Source organism: Thermobia domestica, chromosome 1 (genome assembly GCF_964235325.1).
Source record: "Thermobia domestica chromosome 1, izTheDome1.hap1.1, whole genome shotgun sequence".
Taxonomy (NCBI): Eukaryota; Metazoa; Arthropoda; class Insecta; order Zygentoma; family Lepismatidae; genus Thermobia; species Thermobia domestica.
The window spans coordinates 127,174,353-127,200,485 of NC_137454.1; the positions used below are offsets into that span (position 1 = coordinate 127,174,353).

At 36.8% G+C, this 26,133-nt stretch overlaps 1 protein-coding gene across 2 annotated transcripts in view; it reads right to left on the reverse strand.

Moving 5' to 3' along the window:
* Positions 1–1,698: 1,698 nt before the first annotated feature.
* The window catches only part of LOC145689034 (alpha-L-iduronidase-like), a gene marked incomplete at its 5' end in the record, with an annotated part of 81,016 nt that continues 56,581 nt past the window's right edge, over positions 1,699–26,133 (reverse strand). For both annotated transcript variants that reach the window (XM_081763176.1, XM_081763172.1), the window contains 3 exon segments: positions 1,699–1,938; positions 6,327–6,445; positions 11,171–11,247. In XM_081763176.1, coding sequence (XP_081619302.1) covers positions 1,826–1,938; positions 6,327–6,445; positions 11,171–11,247 — 309 coding nt within the window.

The window sequence follows — 26,133 nt, forward strand, 5'->3', positions numbered from 1 at the left end:
AGAATGCAATGAACAAAATCTGTGAGTTAATTCCCAGCATAGATAAAGGAAAACTTATCGAAGAACTGAAGTCATGTGCAGAGGCTTGGTCCAAAATATCACAAGGAGATGTTCAGAGTGAGTATGATATTGAAGAATTAAGTAGTGAGTATGAAGAAGAAACAGAGTGAGACGATATTGAACCAGCGATGCAGGAAATTAAATTAAAGAATCCTTACAAGTTTTGCCTCATGTGTGCGTTCAAAGTTATATATGAATATCGCATGTATTCCTTATGTTATACAGGGCTCTTTTAAAGTGTAAAAATTCCTCCTTAGATCCCTCTTACAAACGTAAGTTGTGAACAAGCGTTTTCCAAACTCAAGATTATTAAATCTAGACTAAGGTTAATCTCGCTCAAGACAACCTTAAATCGTTTCTGTTGATGGAGTGAAAGAAATATATTAGGTAAAGTGAAGAATGGTGCCATAATTAAAAACTCTGTCATGATAGTGCAGAATTGAAAATTCTCCTCATATAAGGTAAGAACGTTCTTGTTTCGTGTCATGTAAACAGATCAAAGCAATAAAAGTTGAATGCTATGTATATGTATAATAAGGCATTGCATCAATAGAAATTAAGCAGTCTGAAGCCAAAGTGAACTATCGTAACTGCATTTTTGAGCTGTCAGCAATTACGTATAAAACTTCTAAAAAAGAGAGCATATTAGATGCTACATAAAAGGTAGATTACCACATTTTTACCATTTCATCTACCAATGTTTTAAAAAAATGTTAATTTATCACAAATAATGAAAAACTACATAGTTCACTCATAATTGCTGATTGCTTGAAAATGCATTTAGTTCACTGATTTTAGATAACTCAGTTGAAGGCCTCAGAATACAAGAAATCTAGCATTTACTCGAGGGTCTAACGATGAGTGGATTGCGTCTTGGTTCACCTTCCAATTATATTTCACTGTGGAAAGTCCATTTCCTGGGAATAAATAAACTTTATTTCAAAAGTTAGCTAGACCCCTTGATCTCCAAGGTCCTCACTTTATGTTTGCTGTAAACGTTTTATTGAGTGTAGTGGAATAAAAACAATGTGGTTTTGAAACTTGCATTTTGAGCGTTTAAATTGTCTGTGAGAATATTTTTGTCTTAGGACTTTATATAATACTGTTGATCATCCAGTTAATCTACGTAGAATACGCATATGTAATAAATGTCTCTGTTAGAGGCAGTACGCCCTCCTAATGATTTAAGGTCTGCACCCCCGACAGCTTCTCAATCCGACCCTACTATAGTGTCTGGCATTCAATTCAGCATTAGGTATGCTTGCCATTATATGAATACTACTCTCATCAGCTTAGTGTTAATGAATACATTGAGAGGATTGCTGACCTACTATACGTGATATCTAGAATCAGGCAGGCTAATCTTCCATCGCTAATTTGGTGTTAGTTAATTGATGCTCTGAGAATACTGCTGACCTGCAGTGTCTGGTATCTAGCATCAAATATAGTTGCCAGTAGCTTAATTCTACCGCCATCTGCTAAGTATAATGGAATGACAAGAGTGTTAAAAATAATGAAATTGATTTTGAACATGTTTTATAATTCCAAACTTTCGACACATCCTTCATATTAATGTCTAGTAGACAGGTAGTGGCATAATATGTACAACTTTTACACAATAAATAACAATTATATATATATTTTTTAAATAAAATTAACTTTATTTCTTTTAAGAAACAAATCATACAAAAGAAATACATAACATGGATAAGAAATAGAATTTTCTTTAGATCAACAAAACTTACGAACAGAACCTAACTCTTTTTTATAGAATGTGGTTACTAAGCTCGCCATATTGGATAACAGAAGAATACGGCCCAGGACGATCCCAATAATCCACAGCTCGAACTCTGTATAGGCCACGAACCTTTTCAGAACCTAAAATTAGAATATCTCATTATTTAGTTTATCAATTTCCATACAAGAAATATGTCACAATCACTTCTCATGTTTCTAGTCTCAAAAGTAAAGAACAAAAATAATTAACACAGCATGATTACCAGCTTAATAATACTGCTACACAACTATTACAAATCCATAATACACGTTGTAGACATCGTTAATGAAAATATCGGCGAATTTTGGATAATTATAAATTTTGAATTATATAAATCTTATATAGATTTTGTCTACAAGAAGTAGCTCAACCTCGTTACGTGGAATCTAACCCATCCCGTTGGAGTAATGTGAGAAAGCAATTTACATTAGCTTGATGCTTTTTGTCTAAGCTATTATATATATATATATATATATATATATATATATATATATATATATATATATATATATATATATATATATATATAGGATGATCAAAAATACTGTCACCTCTAAATAATTGATATTTTCTTATAGCAGTAGAAAAGTGTAAAACTTAGTAAAAGTGTTTCTCCATTGGACAATTTTATGATGGAAGAAACTTCTGTTTAAAATTAGTTAAAATAGTTTAATCAAAGACAGACCATGCACAGTTCGAGCATCAACACAACAAGCAATATGTGCTGAGGCAGTTGTGTTTGTTGGAAGTTCACCGACGAAGTTCTTTCGTAAGTGAGCATATGAAATTGACTAGTCCCACCATGTCGTACACAACATATGAAGCAAAATGTGGATCTTAAGCCTATAAACTGTCATTCGGCATGAGGTTTTGTCTCCATAAGGCTCTGTGGGTGTATATACACTGTATTTCCAAGCGTTTATTTCAGAGCAGATCGATTATAGATTTCATCTTTAACCACTGATTATTCTTTGCCTTACATGCTTATATTCCGTGTTTGGTTGTTGTAGGTAACATGAAGAGAAAATACATTTTTGATTTTTTTTTTCTCTAGGTAAGAATAGAAATAATAGGCATATAAGTAAATATAGTAGGCGTAAATATAGTAGGCATATAAGTAATAGGACAACTAAAGTTTTTTTTCTTTTTTTAAAAAAAGAAATAATATCATTACCCATAGGCGCCGACTACATGGGTGTTCCGGGGCTCAAGTATACATTGGAGGTTTTTAATGGGTACTGAGCATCCAATTGAATTTTTGTGTTGAAATTAACTTCGAAATTACACTTTCATAACGTGAATAAAAAACAGCTATAGTGCACGTAACCCCAGGTTAGATTTCAAATAGAGATTCATATGTGTTAAAGAGACATTTATCAATATCTATTTTAGACCCTTCAGTTTTACGGTATGTCAAGGATCGAGCGATATAGCATTACAACGATAATAATAATAATAATAATCCGTACTCACAAGCAAGTGTAATTTTGTATAATTATTTCTTTAAAGAAGTTTGGGTTTGATGTTATTTTATGTTTTTAAAAGTGAAAAAATGCCTTTACATAAATTACAAGACAGTTGAATCGTTTATTTTAACTCAAATTATCCTCAAAATGTTCTAAAGATTTGACTGTAATCATTATTATTTTAATAGTTTTCTCTCTCCTTGTTTTGACCAATATTGCTAAACACGTTAGAAATTTACAAGCAAAATCTTAATGTTTAAGAATTTTCTTGAATATATATAACGTTTAGGAAATCGTGCTAAAATAAATTATTATTTTTAAGGTTTTGCAATTTGAAAGTAATTTCACGATTCATTTTATTTCAGCAGGTCTTAATAGCAGGTCTTGACTTCTCACCTCTCAGGAAGAATTTGGGAACATTGATCTATTGGATCTACTAAAATAATAATAATAACAATATAAGACGTTAGTACTGAAGCCTGAGCACCCATTGAGGAACTTAAAAATCGGCGCCTGTATCGTTGCCAATGTTGTTATATAAACTTGTAAGTATACACAAGTTCCCGCCGGTTAATTTGCTCAGCGTTATTACAGATTCCATCCTTCTAATATATGTATCTTGAAAGCACTGAGGCCAGGGAGTTACATTTCTTCCATATTCTATAGTTCATGATGCATCACGTCTACATCCTTTTTATATACGAGAGCTGCTGAAAAAGTTTCTGCAAATTACTACTAACAGTGGCACTACTATTCTGCTATTATAAAATTCGGAAGCTAGATTTTTCTATGTTTAAATTATCTTTGATTATTTGTTTAATTTTATTCGTTTACGTTTCATAGCAGATTGAAGAATAGGCTGTTCGGAATGCGTCAACAGTTGCTTCACGCAATATTTTGATTTGATTTGATCTAGATTTAGCATCCCTTTCAGCGGCCAAGCTATATGAGACTTAGACTTAGAGTTTAACGTGGAATCCAAACCACATGAGCTCCGTCGGGAGTTGAACCCGCGTCTCCCACGCCAGAGGTGTCTATGCTAACCGCTTAGCCACGAAGGAGCCGTCAGACGATACAAATCACTCACCATGCACCTTATTTTTCATGTGTGAAAGCAAAATAGAAATCATTAGGTGTTAAATCAGATGAGTATGGACGTTGAGTCGTTAATTCGATATTTTTACTGAACACAAAAATCATCAGTTTTGTGCCACTCAGATTTGTGTGGTGCGTGGGAACTAGCGTCTTGGTAGTGAAGCATGGTGCAATGATTTGGATTGTTTTACAAAATCCATTGATGATCTCTACCAAACAAATTGTTGTACTCAGTACTTACAGGCATTTGATCTAAAATTCTGATAATCAGATGTCAGGTACAACCGAAGAGACAAACAGTCATTTGCTTGACACTATTCCTCCAACGAACAACTTTTGATTGTTTCGGTTCGTTTCAAAACTCAAACAGTACATTGTTTATCGATATTTGATTTCGGATTTGTATGAACCGATCCAAGTTTCGCCCCCTATGATGACGTAGAATACCAAATTTGACTTACCTCAGTTGAATTTTTTGATCATTTCTTTACACGAACTGATACGAGTCCGTTTCTGAGGTTCGGTAAAGTTTTCTGGGATTCAACGGTTTGAAAGTTTCCGTACGCTCAGGTGACCATGCAAAATAACATGTATTGCTTTTATGTCAATGTTAAAGGATACCCGAATCTCACGGTGTGTCACATTGTGATCTCTCTCAATAATTTCACGTACAGCATCAACATTACTGGCGACAACAGATGTGTATATATGGTCTCAAGTTCATCAGTGAGAAATGTGTGACCACTTTGGAATTAAGAAAACCAATTGTATACAGTCCTATTGGACGGTGCTTCATCCCTAAAAGCCAAATGAGCTCACTTGATGCATTATTTTGGTGATAAACTATATTTAAAATTTAGAAAATCATTGCCCGGAAAATGTTCACGAAAACTTTCCATTTTTCACTCAAAACTACTTTTTGAAGCTGATGTGAAAAATAAAGAATCAATAATAATTTAAACATATACAAAAAGACCTGATCTTCCTAATTTCATTATAGCGGCACACTAGTAGTTTGCAGGAACTCTTTTGTCAGCTCTCGTACACAGCCTAAAAATCAGTCCCCGCTTTCAAATTTGATCATGTTATTATCTTGAATAAAGAGTTTTGTTATTATTTAAATTACGTACGCGACACAAACCATAAAGACATTGGTACAATATACTTGATTTTTGGGGCTTGAGCAGGAATAGTAGGAACATCAAATGTTTAAATACTTTTTCTCTAGTCTGCTTAAAACCCACGCATGAAACCCACGTTTTTTGTGAGCACTCTTGACTGAGTTGACATAAAAAGTCTCGCCCCTAAATAGCTATCATAGCCCCTTGTTGGTGTTAATCAGTGAATTTAAGGAGAAATGAAAGAGTATTATTATTATTATTATTATTATTATTATTATTATTATTATTATTATTATTATTATTATTATTATTATTATTATTATTATTATTATTATTAACCAGAAAGCAGGCTGTAATGAAGCATAGATATGCCTATATTTTTACGCAGTTTCTGTTTAACTGGTTACTTATGATACCTTAAACAATTTAGAAACAAACATTACTATCAACTCTTGTGATGGATTTTACCTTAGGCATTAAAATTGGAAAGATAGCTATATTACATTCATCCCATTATTCATGTAACTGCATATATCGAGAAAGTGCGTTGACAAATGTTTACGTATTCATGTGGCACTCTGATCTCGTTCGGAAGTCAAATTGATGTTCACATAGAAACTATGTGAAAATGAAATTCAGAAGACAAAAGAACAAACTGCAGCACCTGAAACAAGCGACTAATTTCTAACATTATATCCGGAAGATGGATCAGAGAAGACCTTAAACTCGTAATTGATATGAGCAAGCAATGATTGTGAGAAGCGTGGAGATTAGTTGTCATAGCAACAAACTTTAGAAGAAGCTAACCTTGTCGCGAGGAGAAGACAACATGCTGGAATGACAGGAGAATGATGTCGCTGGGGTTGATCCTACGGAAGCTGATGTTCAACACAGGAGAAAATTCAACTTCATACGTCTTAATGCACCTGCGGACGAAACAATCAAGGATATACAGCGTTTACTTCATTAAATATAGAGTATTCATTCATTCACTCTCTCATAATAAGATGACTCACTATTCACACTCACATGCTCACAAATAAATTAATTTATACAGTGTGAAACAAATGTCAGGCTACCATATTCGAAGAGTGATATTTAAATGATACGTGTTTCAAATGTTTCTTGTGATTTGAACATCGCATTCTTTTATCAATGACTTCTGATGGTCCATAAATAGAGAAACTTAAAAGACAATCATGCATTTCGAAACCACTCGAAACGTCTATCATCTGACAGCAAGATCACATAAGTTATCGCTTAAATCATTTCTATTATATTAACGTAAGTATTTCACAATTGCGAACACCGTATGGAGGCAGCATTCGAGCAAGCAATGGCCACAGCGAACTCATCAATTTAAATAACCCACTTCGCCTATGTAGCCTGACTTCTGCTTCGTATTTAGTTTTAAAATATATATATATAGCTGTAAAGGGAAACAAATCAGTTTGAGAGATACCCTATATAGTTATAAAAGGGGAAACAAATCAGTTTGAGAGATACTCTATTCTGGATTATTTTACAACCTTACTTGTAAGTTGGTTGTAGAATGACAAGGGCCACAATAATAATTCCTTATAATAAACGGCGAACATATTGGCTACTTGACGTTAATAGATGTCACTAGCTATGGGGTTGTGTAAGTATAACAAAGTCCTTCAATAACACTAGCCAACAAAATTTCACTTTTTTTCTGTAACTGGCATGAAAGCAGCTAATCTTTACGTTTTCGGGTATGCTGATAACGAAAATGTTAATGAAAATGCAAGATTAGCTCTCGTTTTGAAGTTCTCGTTGATAATTTTACGTTATTGCCTATATAAGTTTATGCATGTATTTTCCTTGTTATTATCCCTCGGAGAAAGGTCACTGAAAGCGCAACTGCTTTGCCTGACGTTTGCAATTTTCTGCTTTTGATTCCCTGATTAGTGTCCAGCAGTTATCAGCTAACATTGATGCACTCCACTTTCCCTGGTATCTCATTTCCACGTCCGAAATTTGCTGGTGGAAGAATTCCTTGTGGTCGTCGCTTACAGCACCATAGTCGTTAGGAAAGAAGTCCTTTTGGGAATCTAAGAAATGTAACTTCGAGGACACATTGCACCCCAGTCTACCGCAGCAGTGCAGAAGATTTGCCACCAGATCCTTACAGTTTCCTGCCCTCTTATTTCCTAGAAAGTTTGTTGATATTTAAACAAAGGAAGGTGGCACAGGAACAGGCAGTCCGTCTGCGTGAGGCACTGGTCGCATGGCCGACGGTATGTTGGTATATATGAAGAAAGATTTCTCTTCTTGGAAATACCATGTTAATGGAGTTGTCATACAAAAGTAACAAGCATTCACATTGTTTGGTGATTCTCGCCAGATCATGGGAATAGCAAAGCCCATGGAAGATCCTTTACGATTCAATCACGAATGAAGACTCGAGACACAAAATTGCAACATACCTGAGGAACCCAGAGCTTGTCCCTGATTTCACAGCCAAAGTACGGTCTGTACGCATTCCTAATATTATTAGTCCTCCGTTATTAGTCTCCTTTGCGACCTTAATGTAGCCTGTCTGTTCTGTAGCAAAAATTGTCAGCACTGTTTACATATTTACAAGGCATAATGAATCATAGCAATTAGTGACCACACACACTAACTGCACTTCAGTAATATTTTCCAGAACACGAACAGAACATGGAACACAGAAAGGAAACATGCTCCGCTTCTCCGTTCTTCTTCCCTTGCCCCTCTCCTAGTTGCTATTAGCCCGGGCTAAAAATAGCAACAAAATACACATAGCTATTGTTGCCTGTAGGAAACTTAGTCAGTCTGTCTACCATCATCGAGATGTCGAAGCCTAATAGGAAGGGATTGACAATGAATGCTAATAAAATATAAAACTTATAATTAAATGCACCTCCTTTAACTTAGAAACGAGAGCTAATTCGAGTTTTTCATTGTCGTTTTCGTTATCGGCGTGGTCGATATGGTTAACAAACATCTATTTCATTCCAGTTACATTCTCACTGTTGGCTAGTGTAATTCATTAAAAAATGGTATGGAGTTTGGTGGGTCAACTCAGAAATAAATACATTTGTGAAATGTAAAAAAAAAAACTTTTAATTAAGTACAATTTTAGCCTACCGTATGACATACAGCAGACAGAGGGTTTGGACGCAGCTACTAATGAAATAAAAAGTAAATCCAAAAGAAATCGTTTGTGCCAAAACGGGAAAGACAAATTCAGAAAAATCAAAACTATTTATCAAACTTCAAACCTTTATTACCCTTATATCTCAAAATTAGTAGAATTAATGATCATTATGGCCCTATACGGTTATGCAATTCTAGTAGGACGTGTGGGTGTGGGATTGAACTCATGAGCCTTTTATTCAAAGATCAATAATATACTAAAGATAACCCACTTAACTATAGTAGACAAAACTAAACTCTCTAATTGGTTTGAGAAATCAGAAATACATCGTTCTAAAATTCCGCCATTTAATCAATCCTACATCATTACACGCCAATAAGCTAGGATCATTATTACCTACCTGATCCTAGGATATATCTTTAAATTATATAAATTATCCTGTGTATTCTACATGTATGTCTTCGAATAAATAAACTTAACTTATCCAGTGTTATAATTTCAATTCGTTTGTTTTAGACATAATAAATAAGTCATATCTTTTAATATGCTCTTAGCAAAAGTGAAAACAAAAATAGGATACCAGAACACAGTAAAACTTGTCCAAACCGGAACGTAAATACGGCGGAAACTTGCCTATTATGAACAAATTTTATGGTCCCAGCTAAGAAAATAAGTTACGCACGTACAATGGCATAATACGGAATATATCCAACTCGTAAACAGAAAGTAATAATTGGAGAATTTACACGAAACTACGTGAATAACGCTCAAATATTTTAAGAACAATCGCGCTTTTATTCAGGTTTTTAACAGTGAGTATCATGACTATACCCTGGCCGGTGAACGATGATTTCGGACAGTTCAGCTCGCGAGGACGACTGAGCAGTGCGGTATTGCCATGTGCTTTTCGCGCAAGGGGAGAATCGTCTGCTTTCTCGTTGAGGGTGAGAGTGAAAGTTTAGCAACGTGCGGTGGTTACCATGGAGACGCGACAGGTTCTGAGCCTAAGGTTGGTTGACCCGCTGTCTTCTGCTCGCTCGCCGTGACCTTGTGCAAAGCTGTCAGAAATCATCGTTCACCGGCCAGGGTATAAGTCTTATGTTTCATTCTCACAGCCCCGTTACTTTGTCAAGCGGAGCTCCGCGCGCGGAGTTCCACGTGGCAAGATTGTTCTATTAGTTCTTATGGATGCATACATAGTCACGCGGAGGCCTCCTCGCGCGGAGCAACCTTCGCGTGGCCCTATCCGCGCTCCACCCTCCGTGAGGCGGATAGAGCCATTGAGCAAATGGGTGCTTACATAGTCGAGCGGAAATCCGAGCGCGGAGCAGCCACTTTCCTTTAAAATGTAAAGAGCAAGGTGCATTGTAGCAAAACCAAAATGGAGATTGATCCAGAAAGACATACAGAAGTTAAATTAAGACCATGTTTATGGAATCCCGCTTGCGTAGAATACAAAAGCCGTGAAATTTGCAATTTTTCCAAGTAATTCATCGAACGACCGGATTTACATTCGAAAATAATTGAAGAACTTTTTCTCATCTTCCCGCAAATCTACCTACAGAGTCACAAAAGCTCCCTTCAAACTTCTGTGAGTAACTATTGAGTAATAAGAAGCCACTATTGTCGTTTCGATCTTGCTTATGTTGGCTTCCAACACTGACTGAGGAGAATTGTGTATGTAATCACGTGACGCGTAGCTACGGATGACTGTGTAAACACACACGCATATCACGGAAGGCGGAGCGCGGAGCTCCGCTTGGCTATGTAACGGACCTTAGTGATGATGTTATCGAAGCTAAAGATAGACTCTTTGTACTGGAAATAATGATTCGATTTAAATGCGGGAAAACGGAAATTTAGGATGTGCTAAAAAGGAAAGATAAAGTAATGGATGAATGGTTGCTAGGAAATGGTCAAATGAAGGGGAAACCAAAGAAAACCGGCAACGAAGAAATTGACGAAGTCGTTTGAGAATAGTCAAAGAATATGCACATACGTGGACCAATCCGACAAAACGAAGCTCTCACTGTAGGCAATCTCTCGAAAATGAGCAGTTTCTTGTTAGACCTTTGGAAGAAGACTTAATAGGCCCAGCACATAGTTTCCAAGTGCATAGACCTAAAGATGTATTGTAGTGTAATGTGCAGTGAAACATAGCATGAAATCTAGTGTAGAAGAATAATAAATAATTATGCATTTGGAAACTATGCACATCAGTGTAGAAATGAAATCAGGGAGAAACTACACTCCTAAACAGCAAATATTCTATAGGTATAAGCTTAAAATTAATATAATTTATTCAGACTGATAGCAATCTCTGTATGTAATTTTGCAAAATGCGGAAACTTGTCTAGTTTTTTTTAATAGTTCGGTCCATTGCAATTACACCTTGAACAAGTTTTATTACAGTAGTCAAATGTACGTTTACCTGTTCTTCGTTAACATTTCTTCCAATAAGCACAGTTAATTACAAACATGTAATTTTTAGCTTATTCGTACTTACCGTGATATTACGTTTGTATCGCTCCAAATTAATAGAACTTCATTGAATGTCACATTAAATGCTTTTAGCCCAGTAGCCTATATAAAAAAAGAGGTAGAAGTTACTACATATATATATGATATTAAGCTAGTACTTATTTTTCGACTTACGATTTTTTTTTTTTTGGCCCACCCGCTGCCAAAGTAACCTACGAAAAAAATTTGCTCAATCGAATAATATTAAATGATGCTTCAAGCTACCTCAAGTTCTGAATGCATTTACAATTTACAATATGAGGCAAAGGTATTTTAAGTTTGGAAAGACACTTGGAAATTAATAAATTTATATTATGAAAGTAATAACTGTAAAGTGATCACAAAACTTGAGACGTGTGTTTGCGGTGAAAACACCTCAAAACGTGCCACATGACCCCTTCCTATTAAAAACTTTTGACCTGAATCCAAAATAGCGGGCTTCAAGATGTCCGCCATGGCGCGGTACTATACCTATACAATAATAGATTTAGGCCTATGTTTAGCTTCATTATCCCTATTCAAGATATGTTGTCACGCCTTCTAGTCGTTCTAAGCTTATAACGAACGTTTACCTCATATTGTAAATTGTAAGTGCATTGAAGACTTCCCACATAGCACAAGTACGTTCACGGAATGTCCGAGACTGAGCCCGCAACGGACAACGGGACATCCCGGGATTATCCGAATGTGCTCCCGGGACATCCACAGAATTTCCGCGGGAGATCCAGATGTCCGCTAATATCCCGGGATATGGGATATTCAACGGGACTGCGAAGGGATGTCTATTGGTTTTCCCTCGGACCTCCTGTCCCATCTGAGACGTCCCGTGGACATCCTACATGGGAATCCTTCAGGACGTACCATGCAGGACGTCCATGGGATGCCTTCTCACTGTCCCGATAATCCCGGGAACCGAATGGGATGATTGGGATCAAAATGGGACATCCCAGGGACGTAGTGTGCTATGTGGGTTAGGTTGCTTGGGGGATCATTTAATATTATTCAATTAAGCTCATTTTTCACATGGATAACTTTGGTATAACATGGAAAACCATTTTAGGAGGTGATACTCCGGAAATCGAAAAGTAAGGACCACCCTTACACACACACACACACACATATATATATATATATATATATATATATATATATATATAATTTTTAAAATTACATATCTGGGATGTAAAGTATTCCAGGAATTATGCCACACTAACAATAAAACGCCACAATGTATTAAAGGATTGAATAACTAAAATCAAATAATGCCCCCATTTCTTGTAGAATGTTAACAAGAAAAAGAAATGTATACAGTACATCTAAATGTTAATTTATGGAAAACAAAACTGATAATTTTGGCCATCGCTCCGAGTGAATTAAGCCAGTTAAACCTACGCTGCTGCCTTCTCGCCAAAATCTCAGCATATTGCACCTACTCCCAAAATTATTCACAACTTCCTTCTTTACACTTACATCACATTGTTTAATCAATGTGTGTATAATTTATCAATTTATCAATATCCGAGATGTGAAAATGATACATACAGTATGCGCCAAAATATACAGTACTGAAACTCGCACATCTCAAACATGTGGATGCGTTTATCGACGGGGCATAGCTCCAGCTGCACGTGTTTGCAGTAGTGAAAAGGAAGTTGTGTTGCGCAGTTGTTGTTGGAAATTGGTCTCTTGACGGAGGAAAAAGTATTCATAGTTAAGCATTATTTCCGCTCATACGGAAGCGGTCGTGAAGGTGAACCGAGTTTGAAAAAGATGGCAGAACAATTCCGAGAGGAGTTTAATAAGACGCACAGTTATGCCGTCTAGGGATGCGCTCGAGTCGAGACATGTCTCGAATCTCGACTCGACTCGACTCGAATTCGAGTCGAGATTCGAGTCGAGACACACTTTGTAAAATTCGAGACGAGTCGAGACAAACGTATTTCTCGACTCGAATTTTCGAGTCGATACACGAGTCGAGTCGAGACGGCTCTTAAAAATCTCGACTCGACTCGAATGTCTCGAAAATCTTTCTATAATTTTTAATATTATTTTGAAGAAAGTATTCAGTCAGAAACAGCCTTGAAACCAATTCCAGCTTTTATTCCTTCAGAAAGGTACAGAACGCATAAAATTAATAGTTAATCTTTAAAGATCAAGATTTAATTTTCAGCTCAATTCAGTTAATTAGAACTAATAGTTAATGTCGTTTTATTTGGTTGTACTGCAAATATAATGATAATAATAATAATAATTGATTATCTAGTTTGTATAAAACTATTATCCGTAGTCTAAATCTAGTTTGTATAAAACTATTGCGATAAAGTGAACTTCATAAATTCTCTGAATGAGCAGTTGGTAGTCTATAGTAATTTAGCATAGTTATAATTATTGTGTTTTCGTTACCATGAACGCAATAGGGTTACGTAACTTCTGGATTATTCGCTTGCCCAACTATTCTGAGGCTTTAATATGTTGCAGCATATCACGAGTTACGGATAATATATAATGTAACATTTGTTGTACATCACATATTATGATACGAGACTATTTTACATAGTATATCTTATCTAATATAAATAAAATAAAGAGTTTGTTTGTGTTTGTCTGTCTGTCTGTGCGACCTGGGGACCAGACGAGGGGACCGAGAGTTCCCAAAATTCGTTCACGGGTACCTTAGTCCAGGCCCCAGATCAAGACGAAGCGTTTTTTTTAAATTTCGAACCAGGGGGTCTCGGGGGGGGGGGAACGTTTACTGAGACCGACCTGGGGACCGGACAAGTTGACCGAGAGTTACCAAATTTTGGTCACGGATACCTTGGTCCAGGTCCCAGTCTAAGGCGAAGCGTTTTTGTCAAAATTGGAACCAGGGGGTCTCAGGGGGGCGTTTAGCGAGACATGTAGTAAAAATAATCCAAATTGATCGACATTAGTGTCAAATCCATAGTTTTCACGGTCGCTGAGATCAATGGTGACACTTGCATCAGCGTCGACTTGCAAATTCAGCTACTACTGTATGTGGGCCGGGTGTCAGCGGGTGAAGAATACCGAGACATGTATAAATAGCCCATATTGATTGATACTAGTGTCAAATCCATAGTTTTCGCGGTCACTGAAATGAATGGTGATACTTCCACAGGTGTTGACTTCCAAATACAGCCCCCATGCGAAGAATGGGTATATTAAGCTAGTATTACAATAAATGGACTGCTTGGATGCCAAGAACTAGTACAGCTAAGTACCATTCACTTCTATGAATAGGTAATTTTTAAAAGGATTTTTGTAAACACTAAGTTATAAAACAATGAACTACATACAGTAGTTATGGTTTTGGTTCCCAACATAAAAGAAATATGGATTGTTCATGAGATATTGAACTTCAACTTTCACTCCTGGAAAATTTCAATTTTGGAGTTAGGCCACTTGGCATCAAAGCAGTTCACTGTAAGATAAATACATTCCGCACATTAGTAACATAGTTGTTCAGGGGCCTTCGATTTCCATCCTCTCAAATGAAAGCTGAACGATTGCTTGATACATGCTGACTATATAGGAGAAATAGTGTATTAAGTTTTCGAGCTTTGGTGCGTATCCGTATTTACACTCTGATATAACTTTAAGTTCACACTCAAATCGAGCTAATTGTTTAATGCATTTCGAAAGCTTTTGTTTATATGCAGCTCATTAAGGAAAATCTATTTCATAATCGTAACATTTATGTACTAAGAAACTATGAACGTAAAGTGGACTTGACCTAGCCCCGTGGCCGCTGTGACTCAGTGGCACAGCTCTCACCCTTGGTGTGTGAGGACTCTGATTCTGTGTGTGAACTCCGCGGCTAGTGTATGCGTCTTTGCCGTGGAAGACTCGGGTTCAATTCCCGGCACGAGCTCATGTAGTTCGAATTCCACGTTAATCAGTAGGTCTACATTTCATATATCCTCGCTGCTGAAAGAGATGGTAAAGTCAAAATCAACTCAACAATATATATGTGTGTGTGCTTATGTGAATTTCCTTGTGGCTGTATGGTTAACACATACGCCTTGATCGCGGGAGACTCTGGTTCGATTTACGGTTGAAGCTCATGAAGTTGTTACCGGTATCCCACTTTAAACTGTAGATCCATACCTCATATAACCATAGATATAATATATATGCCTTTGATACACTTATTTTCCGACTTGGAAGCCATCGAAAATTTCCGGACACAGAGTCCCGTAGACCGAAAATGAGAAACATGGGTACAAAGTAAAACAGCCATAGAAATTTAAGCTTTTTAGGCTAACTTAATCCTTACATATAATGCAACTAGCTTGGCCAAGTTATAATGGAGGAAATGCTATCATTGCAACACTCTGAGAATAGAAAATATTCGTCAGGTATTACTATTCCCCCCTCTCCTGCAGAATGAAAACCCTGACTAAAACTCAATATATATATATATATATATATATATATATATATATATATATATATATATATATATATATATATATATATAAAACTATTTTGTGTAATGTAACAAACAGTGGCGGATAGTATTCATGTTTCCTTGCAAAGGTCCTTACGAGGGTTCGCTTCCATCTTCCTCTCCCCAAGAACTAAAATAAATTAAAAAATTGCTATTACTTGTTAATCTTGTACAAAGGACGCAATTAAAGTCCCAGTGTAACACCCCTTCACATTTAGATTTTTCCCCTGGAAGAAAACCAGTTATTATTGTTTCTTGATTTCTCAGTCTCACCTACATAAACATACGAATAGAATTACAGGATAGGACATGTTTAGAGTGCTTGCATGTGACATCTAACTATATTTCTCATCAAATGAGTCACAGATGAAAATGTCACTAGTTCAATAGTAAAATCACTAAATCTAGTACGAAATCATAAATGTGGCATCCCTGGGTTGGATCGAAAGTAATGGTTGGAGTAAAAACTAGTCCGTATTTCTACTGCGTTCTGTTGTTGAATTCACAGAAATGTTCAAAAATAAATTCAAGAAGTAAAACACGATCCTACAAAAGACTGTTTACTTGCTCACTGGTTTTAGTATTGTGAACTGAAACTCAAGTGCGCAGTCATGTTGAATACTTCTGTCCCTTTCTACTTTACAACTTGAGGTGGGATGAGGGTCAGGATAGATCTAGTGACATACCGCTAAAGGAAGTGCTTCAGTACAAAGTCGGAAGCGGTATGTATTGTTTATACTACTTACAACGTTACCCCCCACATAAAATATAAATTCACCCTTTCTCCCTTCCCTTTTTCGAATACAATGAACCGACTCTTTTGCTGAAGAAAGATGCTAAAAGAAAATTGAAACATCTGTGTCTAAACTTTCTTTGAAGCGCAGTCTTTTGTATTTGTAAGGTTTTGTGAGTGTTTTCGAGATAGCCAAATCTTTTACCATGGACTCCTGCTGCGAACTGACCGTGAGTAAACACCCGATCTCGCTGTGCTCAATTTCTCTCGCACACGTGAAATGGGTTTGTTGTTTCCAAAACCAATAGGAAGTTACCTTGTGCTTTTGCATTTCTGCACGCACACAGGTACCATTGTTGTTTTAATGATCAGAAGAAATATCAAAACCATCCGATATATATGATACAATACAGCTAACAGAGGGAGGCAAAGATAAAAGTAGGCCTATACCAAGTTTTCCGCGTGGTACCATTATGGAGAATAAATATTTGATAAAGTCACGTAGATGCGCTTAAACCTATTCCATCTGTTCTTATAATTTTTCTGGTCTCATCAATTTCTCAGGAGAATACGTACAACATATGTCCAAATTCCATATATACTCTTTCTAAACTAATGAGTAAACTCATTAAGAACACCAACTGATATCAATAAACAGGAAAGAAAACAATACTTTATACTTCTATCATTTGGTACACATCTCTATGAGGCACAGCTTGTTTCTTTTCGAAATAGCTCCTTCGTGTCACAGCTGTGGTTAGTTTTGTTTTGTGTTAGGATGAAAGAGAGAAATGCAACATTTGCTTCGCGGTGAAGTTATATATATTATTAAGATGAGCGGTAATAAGCGAGGTTTAACAAAGAGTGCCTTTCGGATGCACAATTTAACGGGTAGTTGCAGTCCGTGTTGAAAATTGAACCAAAGCTATGTAAGACATGTTAATATTGAGCTCTTTTGTGGTAAAAGTGAACTTCAGAAACACACAAAAGACTTGAAACATCAAGCTAATGTAAAGCAATTGAAAAATAGCCTACCTATCGCTACATCTTTTCTGTGGCTAGGAACATGCAGTGTGTAGCAACAAGAATCGTGTTAAGGACTTTTTTTCGAACATACAATTCCCTTCCACACCATAAAAGACAATATAATGTTTGCTAAAAGAAAGTGCACATAATATTTTTAAATTTTGTTTGTGATCCTATCATGCATAATTATAAATAATGCCTTTCATACTACGAGAATGAGTTCAACTATACGCCATGGCCCCTCTAAAGCGGGGCCGCGGTGGCTCAGTGGTAGATCGTTCACCTCTGGTGCTTGGGGACCCTGGTTCTATCCCAGCTCGCACCAAGTGAACTTTGTGGTGGACAAACACCGTGTGCGTGGGTTTCCTCGGGGTTCTTCCGTTCCTCCCACTTTCTTCATTCCACGATTTCACTAATTTCTCATCATCACCGTCTCCTTTAGCCTAACCGGCATAACCGTGGGACGTAAAACTCAAAGATTTCACTTCATTTTTTCCCTCGAAAGCGATATCTTTCAAAATTATTTATTGTTAGATATTGTAAATTTACGGTATCTATTTCAGTGGACGGGAAATTTTGCATCTAATCGGATAATTTCATGGCTTCTAACAGGAATTCGCAGTTACGAAATTTGCATCACTGTCTTTTGAAAGGATGCCTAGAAAAAATACTACTAGAAAATAACTGAAAACACAAAATGGATTTGATAGCCAAATTCACGTCATCTTGGTGCGTCATCATTTTTCTTTAAATATTTGTATTTAGTATTAGATTAGAGTTTAGTGTCCCTTTCAGCATCAAAGCTATATGAGACGTGAACTTACAAATTAACGTGGGTTCAGAACCACAGGAGTTCCCATCGGAAATCGAACCTAGGTCTCCCGCACCAAAGACGCGTACGCTAATCATATGGACAAGGGTGTTCGATATTTAGTAATGTGTACATAAAGTTGTGAAATTGCGCTTGTGTAATGGATTGCAATTCCTTCTACTGACATAAACCTTCACAATGCTTAGCTGGACAAAGTATCTTTAAAAAGAAAATGTCACTCTTTATGTTTCAGTTCCTGGTTCGACTGAAGGATGGAACAAATTGCAATGAGCGTTTTTGGATCCTACTTTGTGTAGTTGATTCATCATAAACTAGGTATTTGATACGGATATGAACTATTACACTTATTTGGTGTTTATTTCTAAATAATAAGTCCTAATACAATTTCATAAAGTTGTAATTCTTCTTTGGTTTGTATCACTTTACACAATGACAAATCCAAAAGGTGTGTTGTATCGGTGCAGTACCAGTTTTTCACGTTTTTCATAATGTTCCAAAACCCAAAGAATAATCTTTAATTTCTGATATTTTAGTCGTCACAAATTACAATTTTATAATGTAGTCAATGTTTATAATTACTGGGCAGTTGGACGTTTAAACTAATGACATCATAATAAAGTCAAAACCATAATTTTGAGTTGAATTGATTCTAAGTTTAACGTCCCGTTCAGCAGCGAGGCTATGTGTGACGTGGACCTACTGATTAACGTGGAATCCGAACCACATGAACTCCCACCGGGAATCAAGCCCAGGTTTCCCACTAGTGTTGCCACGAGACGAGACGAGACGAGACTTCAGGCTATCTCGTCTCGTCTCGTGCAAAGCATGTCCCGTCTCGCGTCTCGTCTCGAAAAAATGTGCTCGTCCCGTCTCGTGTCTCGTCTCGAGAGGTTCTGTCCCGTCTCGTCTCGTCTCGTCTCGTTTGTCTCGTTTTGTCTCGTCTTGTCTCGTAAAAAATATAGCAGCATACCATTTGAACGAAAGTAAAATCTAGCAGGCTGCACCATGCTAATCAAGATACAACTAAGTTATTACCCTGGACACACAAGAGAAGAACAGAGATGGATTAGGTCAGTGGATCGGTGGGTCAGTGGGTCAAGTGGGTCAAGTTTTCTGAGTGGATCAGTGGGTCGTGGGTCATCAGCATGTGACCCATTGTGACCCACCACCCACCTTGACCCACTGCGACCTCCCACCCGCCGTGACCCACTGCGACCCACCACCCACTGTGACCCACTGCGACCTACCACCCACCATGACCCACTGCAGCCCACCGGCTCAGTATGATCTACCGACCCACTCTGCTCACTGCACTGTAGACAGAATATTTTCTGAAGAATGTAAATTTTTCTTCGTTTTACTTTCAAGATCTTCATTTCCCTTCCTTTTCCATTTATTTCTGTCTACTTACCTGAGATAAGTAAATCTAACCAAGTGAAAAAAGATCTTCAGGCACTTTTGGATATTGATATTTTTAGTTGTAATAATAGCAATAGGGCTTATACTACTACTTGGCTTTCGAGACCTGTGGCTTTTAGAGGAGCTAACTACTGGAAAAAATACATTTTTGAATCACTATAATATATAAATTATTATATGAAAAAATGAATGTAACTATGTGTGCCTGATCATCACGGCCAAATTGCAAAGTCAAATGAAATTCCTTTTGGTATATAGTTATTAGGCCTTAATCCAAACTGGGATGTTATATTGCTTTCATTATAATGCATAATATCCTAAGGAGGTAGTAAGGATCCGAATTTTTGAGAAACAAAATGAATATTTCGCAAGCCGTTAAACTTACGGAGCTGAAATTCAGTGTATTAACTGTTTATTGAAAATAAACATCCTAGCAGTTTTTAAAATTCTCCTTTATGGGGGAGGGGGGGCACATTCTATATATGGAAAATTGGTAGTGAGTTGGTTTGTAAAAATGATCGAAATAGATCGATGTTATTTAAGAAAAAAAATCAGAAGCAAAAAATACAGTGTTTGGCTTCATATATCCATTGCTTTCTACTATAATAATTGCTGAAGCTTATGTTTATTATATAGAGCGCTTACAGCACAGGACAATCAACCCATAAAGTTGTGACTAAAATAGGCATAAATTTTGTACTGTAAGATTAATTAAACGGAAATTTTAAGTTTGGATTGTACGCATAATTATATGGAAAATTTTACACTATTTTTTCTTTACGTTCGTACACTTACCTTAATTTGGAAGTTTCAAATTTCATCCTTTGTTCCACTCAAAAGTATCGATGATAATTTAATTGAAATTCATCGTAATTTGGCACAGGGCAAACAGTAATGTGGTAATTGAACAGGAAGAAGGAGGGAAATTCCTATTCACCTATGAACACTTTCCAGGAACCTCGTTCCCTTTCGCTTTCTAGACGGGGGAGGAAACTTGGGAATGGCATCAAACCTCCATGTGTAATTACAAAAATTAAATTTATAAACAAATAAGAAATCATCAGTTTATCAGGCTTTAATTGATAATTTATTCACAAGATTCCCTATCGAAGGCGTGAAGTTTCTGTTCTCCATGAGTCGAAATTGCCAACTAACATGGTCGATATGGAAAAGATGTTGCATAGTGATAGAGAGATGATACTTCTTGCTGAGTATTTCAAAACTGACCAAGGAATATCGTTATCAGACTTATGTCTAACAAGCAGATTGTCGATGGCTCAGTGGTAAAGCGTTCACCTCTGGGGTCTGAGTTCTCGGGTTCGATCCCAGCCCCCGCCAAGTGAATTTTGTGGTGGACAAACACCGTGTGCGTGGGTTTTCTCGGGGTTCTCCCGTTTCCTCCCGCTTTCTTCATTCCACCATTTCATTCATTACTCATCATCACCGTCTCCTTTAGCCTAACCGGCATAATCATGGGACGTAAAACTCAAAGATTTCATTTCATTTCATTTTTCGAATGTGTGTGTTTTCTCGAAGTTGTCTAATATCCTACCACTTTCTTCATTCCACTAATTTTCCCATCATCATCTATTCGGGGTGGGCCAAAGTTGCCTAAAGATCTTAAAAATAAAATCAAATAAGCTCACAAGGCAAGGACAAATAGTGTACAAGATAATATATCTCTGCTGTTAGTTGTCTGAGGCTTCTCGACCCTGGCTTTTTTTTTTTTTTTTTTTTTTTTTTACATTCTGAGACATTGAAATTTGTTTAACCAGTTTCAATACACGAATATACAGTAAGTTGCTCATAGGTACGTCGAAGATGAAGACACTAATGTCAAATAATGTTTACAGGACAAGCAAAGTTCGATCTAAAGGTGTCACCATCCCCGACACTATCGTATACTATCAGCCCACTTGCTTTATAGTGTATATATATATATATATATATATATATATATATATATATATATAGAGAGAGAGAGAGAGAGAGAGAGAGAGAGAGAGAGAGAGATGGAAAGATATATAGATAAATAGAGAAATAGATATGTGTGTACACTTTGATTTCATATATTCCAGCCTTTAGGTTTCACAGTGTTAACCACACCAATCCAAAAACTACTTTCCACTTTAGCATGTTTAGATTTGTTGCAATTATTTTTTAAAAAAAGAAAGCTCGGAACCAAATAATTTTATTGAGTAATGGAAAGTATTTGATTGAAATTTTATATGTTACTGCACAGTAAGCTCTACTTAAAGTGCCATAGTAATGGGAGCTGAACGACACATCGGACGAAAGAATGCTTGGGACCAGTCTTCACCTCCATGGTACAAATCTGTTCCCATAACAGCGGGGTTGTGTGACACTATATGGTGGTTGCCCCGTTTGTGTAACAAACTCATGACAGTACACCCAGATTAGCTAGTGGTCTAAAAAAAGTTGATTTTTGGGTGGCCATTTTGGATTAAAGTTTCTTATATTGTCGTGATCTATTCGCAATCATACAACGTACATCTTCATACCAAGCCGAGCGGTCTGCGGCGATAGACCATCGGCTTGAAGGACCTGGGTTTAGTCCCGGAAGGGTCATGTGTATGGATTTTAACAGCATTTGTTTCTTCGTATTATGTCAGGGGGCGAAATCGTACGGGATAAAAGGATTTCAGTCTGAAAAAAATTGGAGAGAATATCCTCCCCAGGATATTTTCATGGGAGTAAGGAATTAGTAAAAATATAGGATATACATTTTATGGCAAGTTTAAAAATATGGTTTGGGTATCCTATTTCTTTTCTGTTAATTATGTTCTTCAATGTTTGAATTTTGACCATTCTCATGATATTTTCTGCTTTCAACGGAGTTCCATGAATATTATACCAAATGTTCTTTACACTCTGTAAGAAACCATTTCTGAAGATAATTCAGGTCCTAATGAATATTATTCACTAGGAAAGGGAAGTATTTCCCTCCTCACAACATGGAAGCAGAGGGCAATTTCGCACTCTGGTCAGATGAAACATTTCCGCGTAACAAAACGAAGATCCCCCTGTAAAACCTCTTCACTTCCAGTGTTATTGTTAGTATCATAAATTTGCTGAAAGCAAACAATTTGAAGGGTTCGTCAATAATATCTTTGCTTTCTTTGTCCTTCGTTCGCCTTCCAAACGAAGAGGTGAATTTTACAACATGACTGCTCTATAATAAGCAAGCGATTGGTAAAATGGTAAAAGTGTGTTTTTATGTGTATGTGTGTGTGTGTGTGAGAGAGAGAGAGAGAGAGAGAGAGAGAGAGAGAGAGATAAAACAAAATTTTAGTTGCAAGATGACGTACTTCAATTGCCGTTTTCGGTTCATTTCGGTTCATATAGCAAAAAGAATACCGTTACCAGAGAATAAAGACAAGTGTAGTCTGTTCTGTTCTCTTCCGCCATCTCAGCCAGAACTTTGAACTACAACCTGTAATGAGTATAGACCTTACCCAGTTTTCAAATTGAATAGATGGTGGTGGTAGTTCGGTTTCTTGACCTTGTAAAAAATCTTCCCTGTCTTTGATTTTGTTTGTCATCATTCCAGCCAGAAATGAAAAAAATGAGAATTCCTCAGTTTACAGCAAGGGGAATTGCGGACAAGACATTAAGGATGATATTCCTGGAAGCTCATGTATCACGATTGTTTCATTCAATAAACCGAGGACACTTTTCTATGAAGGCTTTTCAACATGTTTTCTCACAAAGGGGATTTTCCTTTTGCAATCTATATGACCACTGGCAATTTCAATCTTGGCCATTCCCGCCAGCATTTTCATTTTCGAGACACGAGACGAGACGAGACATTTCACGAGACGTCCCGTCTCGTCTCGTGTCTCGTCTCGTTTTCGAGACGGGACAAGCAGTCTGTCTCGTCTCGTGTCTCGTCTAAAAGGGTTCTGTCCCGTCTCGTGTCTCGTCTCGTTTACGAGACGAGACGAGATGAGACACGAGAAATGTCTCGTCTCGTGGCAACACTATTTCCCACGCCAAAGGCAAGTATGCTAACCGTTAGTCACGAAGGAGCTCCACCATAATTTTAGTGGGCGATAAGAAATATCTCGCCAGTGCTTTTACAATAAATAAAATTTTATAAGTATTAAAGAATAGTGGTAAGAGATTTTATAATAGCTCTTTTATTTATGAGATATGAGTATTTTGAAAAAAAAACAACAACTAAAGAATAGGTTGGCGGAACCACAAAAGACTCGTAAAATAAACTTTCTTATAAATACATACGCACCTTACTCACCTTTTATAATTGCTATGCTTACGTTCTCCATAAAAACAGAAATTCTCTTTTAGTGATACTTTACACAAGATCATGAAGTGGGTTCAAATTTAATTAAAGGCAAAATACAATACAATAATCCACAAATATTGCCTCAAGTGAGTTTAAAGATTTCTAAACACTAGTGCGAAACCGGGCTCTGCCGTTGCGATCGATTTACAGGTCTTGAGACGAAAGTAAGAAGGGACTTACGCACACAGTAAGTAAAAACAATTAATATGCCTGTAACTTTCCCCCAAATGGGTGTATCTTAAAACTAACCTCACCATTATTTTTCTAATTAAATTCTAGCCCGAAATGATGTATCATATTACCCTATTCCCATTTTGAAAACTTGACTTTAATTCAAAATGGCGGATTTCAAGATGGCTGCCATCAAGGTCATATCTACCATACGACTTCCCCCCAGGACTTATATGTATCCACATGGTTTTTCTTCACTTTTCTTCATTAACGCTCCGTTTACAAAGGGTAGTAAGGGACTTCTGTAGAAATCTCTAATAACCACATCACAACTCTTAAAAGTTATTTTAAAAAAAATAGAAAACATGCACCATGGCAAAAATTTGTCATCACAAGTAATGATGCATACATGCCTTCTATCAGCAAAAAAAAGTTTCATTGAAATTGGAGCCGGACATTTGAGTGATGTCCCTTGTGGGATGTGATTGAACGTGACGTCAGAACACATCGCCCCCCTTCCCGGAATTTACGGGAATTAGGTGACCTGAGTAAGACATGTGGTGCCAGCTCTCTCCAGCGACCTATCAAGGATCATTGCGTGTATGCCAAGACGTGTCGCCGTTTTTATCCATGCCAAAAGTCGACATACTGACAATTAGGTAGGTAGTTATGATGGTCTGGCTGATGTGTGCGTATATTTTAACTCGTACATTTTGTCTCGACTCGAATTTCGAGACGTCTCGACTCGAATTCGAGTCGAGTCGAGACAGAGACTGTCGAGTCGAGACACGAGTCGAGACAGAAACATATTTTCGAGTCGAGACACGAGTCGAGACAACATTTTCTCGAGACGAGTCGAGACAAGCTTAAATCTCGACTCGACTCGACTCGAATGCATCCCTAATGCCGTCTATTGTTGCGAAATCCGTCAAGAACTATGCCTGCATTACGTGAAAAAATCATCTCATTTTGCAGGAGTCTGCAGCAACCCTTGTTTCAGGATATGTCTTTGAGAATCTGCGTGAACGATATGAATACTGTCTACATCGACGCAGTGCACACTTCGAATACGCATTACGCATACGGTAGTAATTCAACACGCCAATAGTGCGTGTATGCTAATTTCTTTTGAGGAGAAATCAACTCACAGATGACAATAATGTAATTTTATTCATCTTTTCATTTCACTACTGTATATTTTGGCACATACTGTACTTATCTACACTGTCGAGAAAAGCAAATGAATATCGAACATCTATAGAATCAAAATCTACCTATTCTGAAAAAACATAAAATTAAGATAACACTATTTTCTTATGGTTACTGTGCCGGTAATACAAACTTGAATTCAAAATGTTTCAAAATATCTTTTTAGAATGTGTTTATTGATAGAAACCGTTTGAATATAGAATTAATTACCGAAAGAAGTGTGAGGAAACAATACTCTCTGAATTCCCTACCTTTTGGGACAAGGGAATTTTGGTCTCGACCTCCTCATTTGGCACAAGATTTGACTAATCAAACACTCATAAGGACATAACAAGTATGAGTCAGAGTTGAAAACTGAAAGTATTTATTATTCATTTCACTACTGTTTCAAAATTTCCTACGCCAGTATTGATATTGAGGAGGTGTCAGTTTTTAGTGTCTTAAGACATGAAAATGTTAAAAATGACTCCGGCTACAAACTAAGGAAAGAAAGCTTACTTAATGTGCTACTTCTTGTATACATTAGGTTAGGTTTATTCCCTTAGCTTATTGTATTAATTTTTAAATTTGTACCAATGTGGCTTTCCTCAACAGGCATCATTGCTTATTGTTTTTATATTTTACTTTATTCTTATTTTCGAGCTTATATTTCTCGGGCTTGTTGGAAATACAGTGTACCCTAGATTTACGAACTTAATCCCTTTCGTAACGCTGTTCATAAACTGAAATGTTCGTATACCGAAGTTATTTTTCACATTGATTTT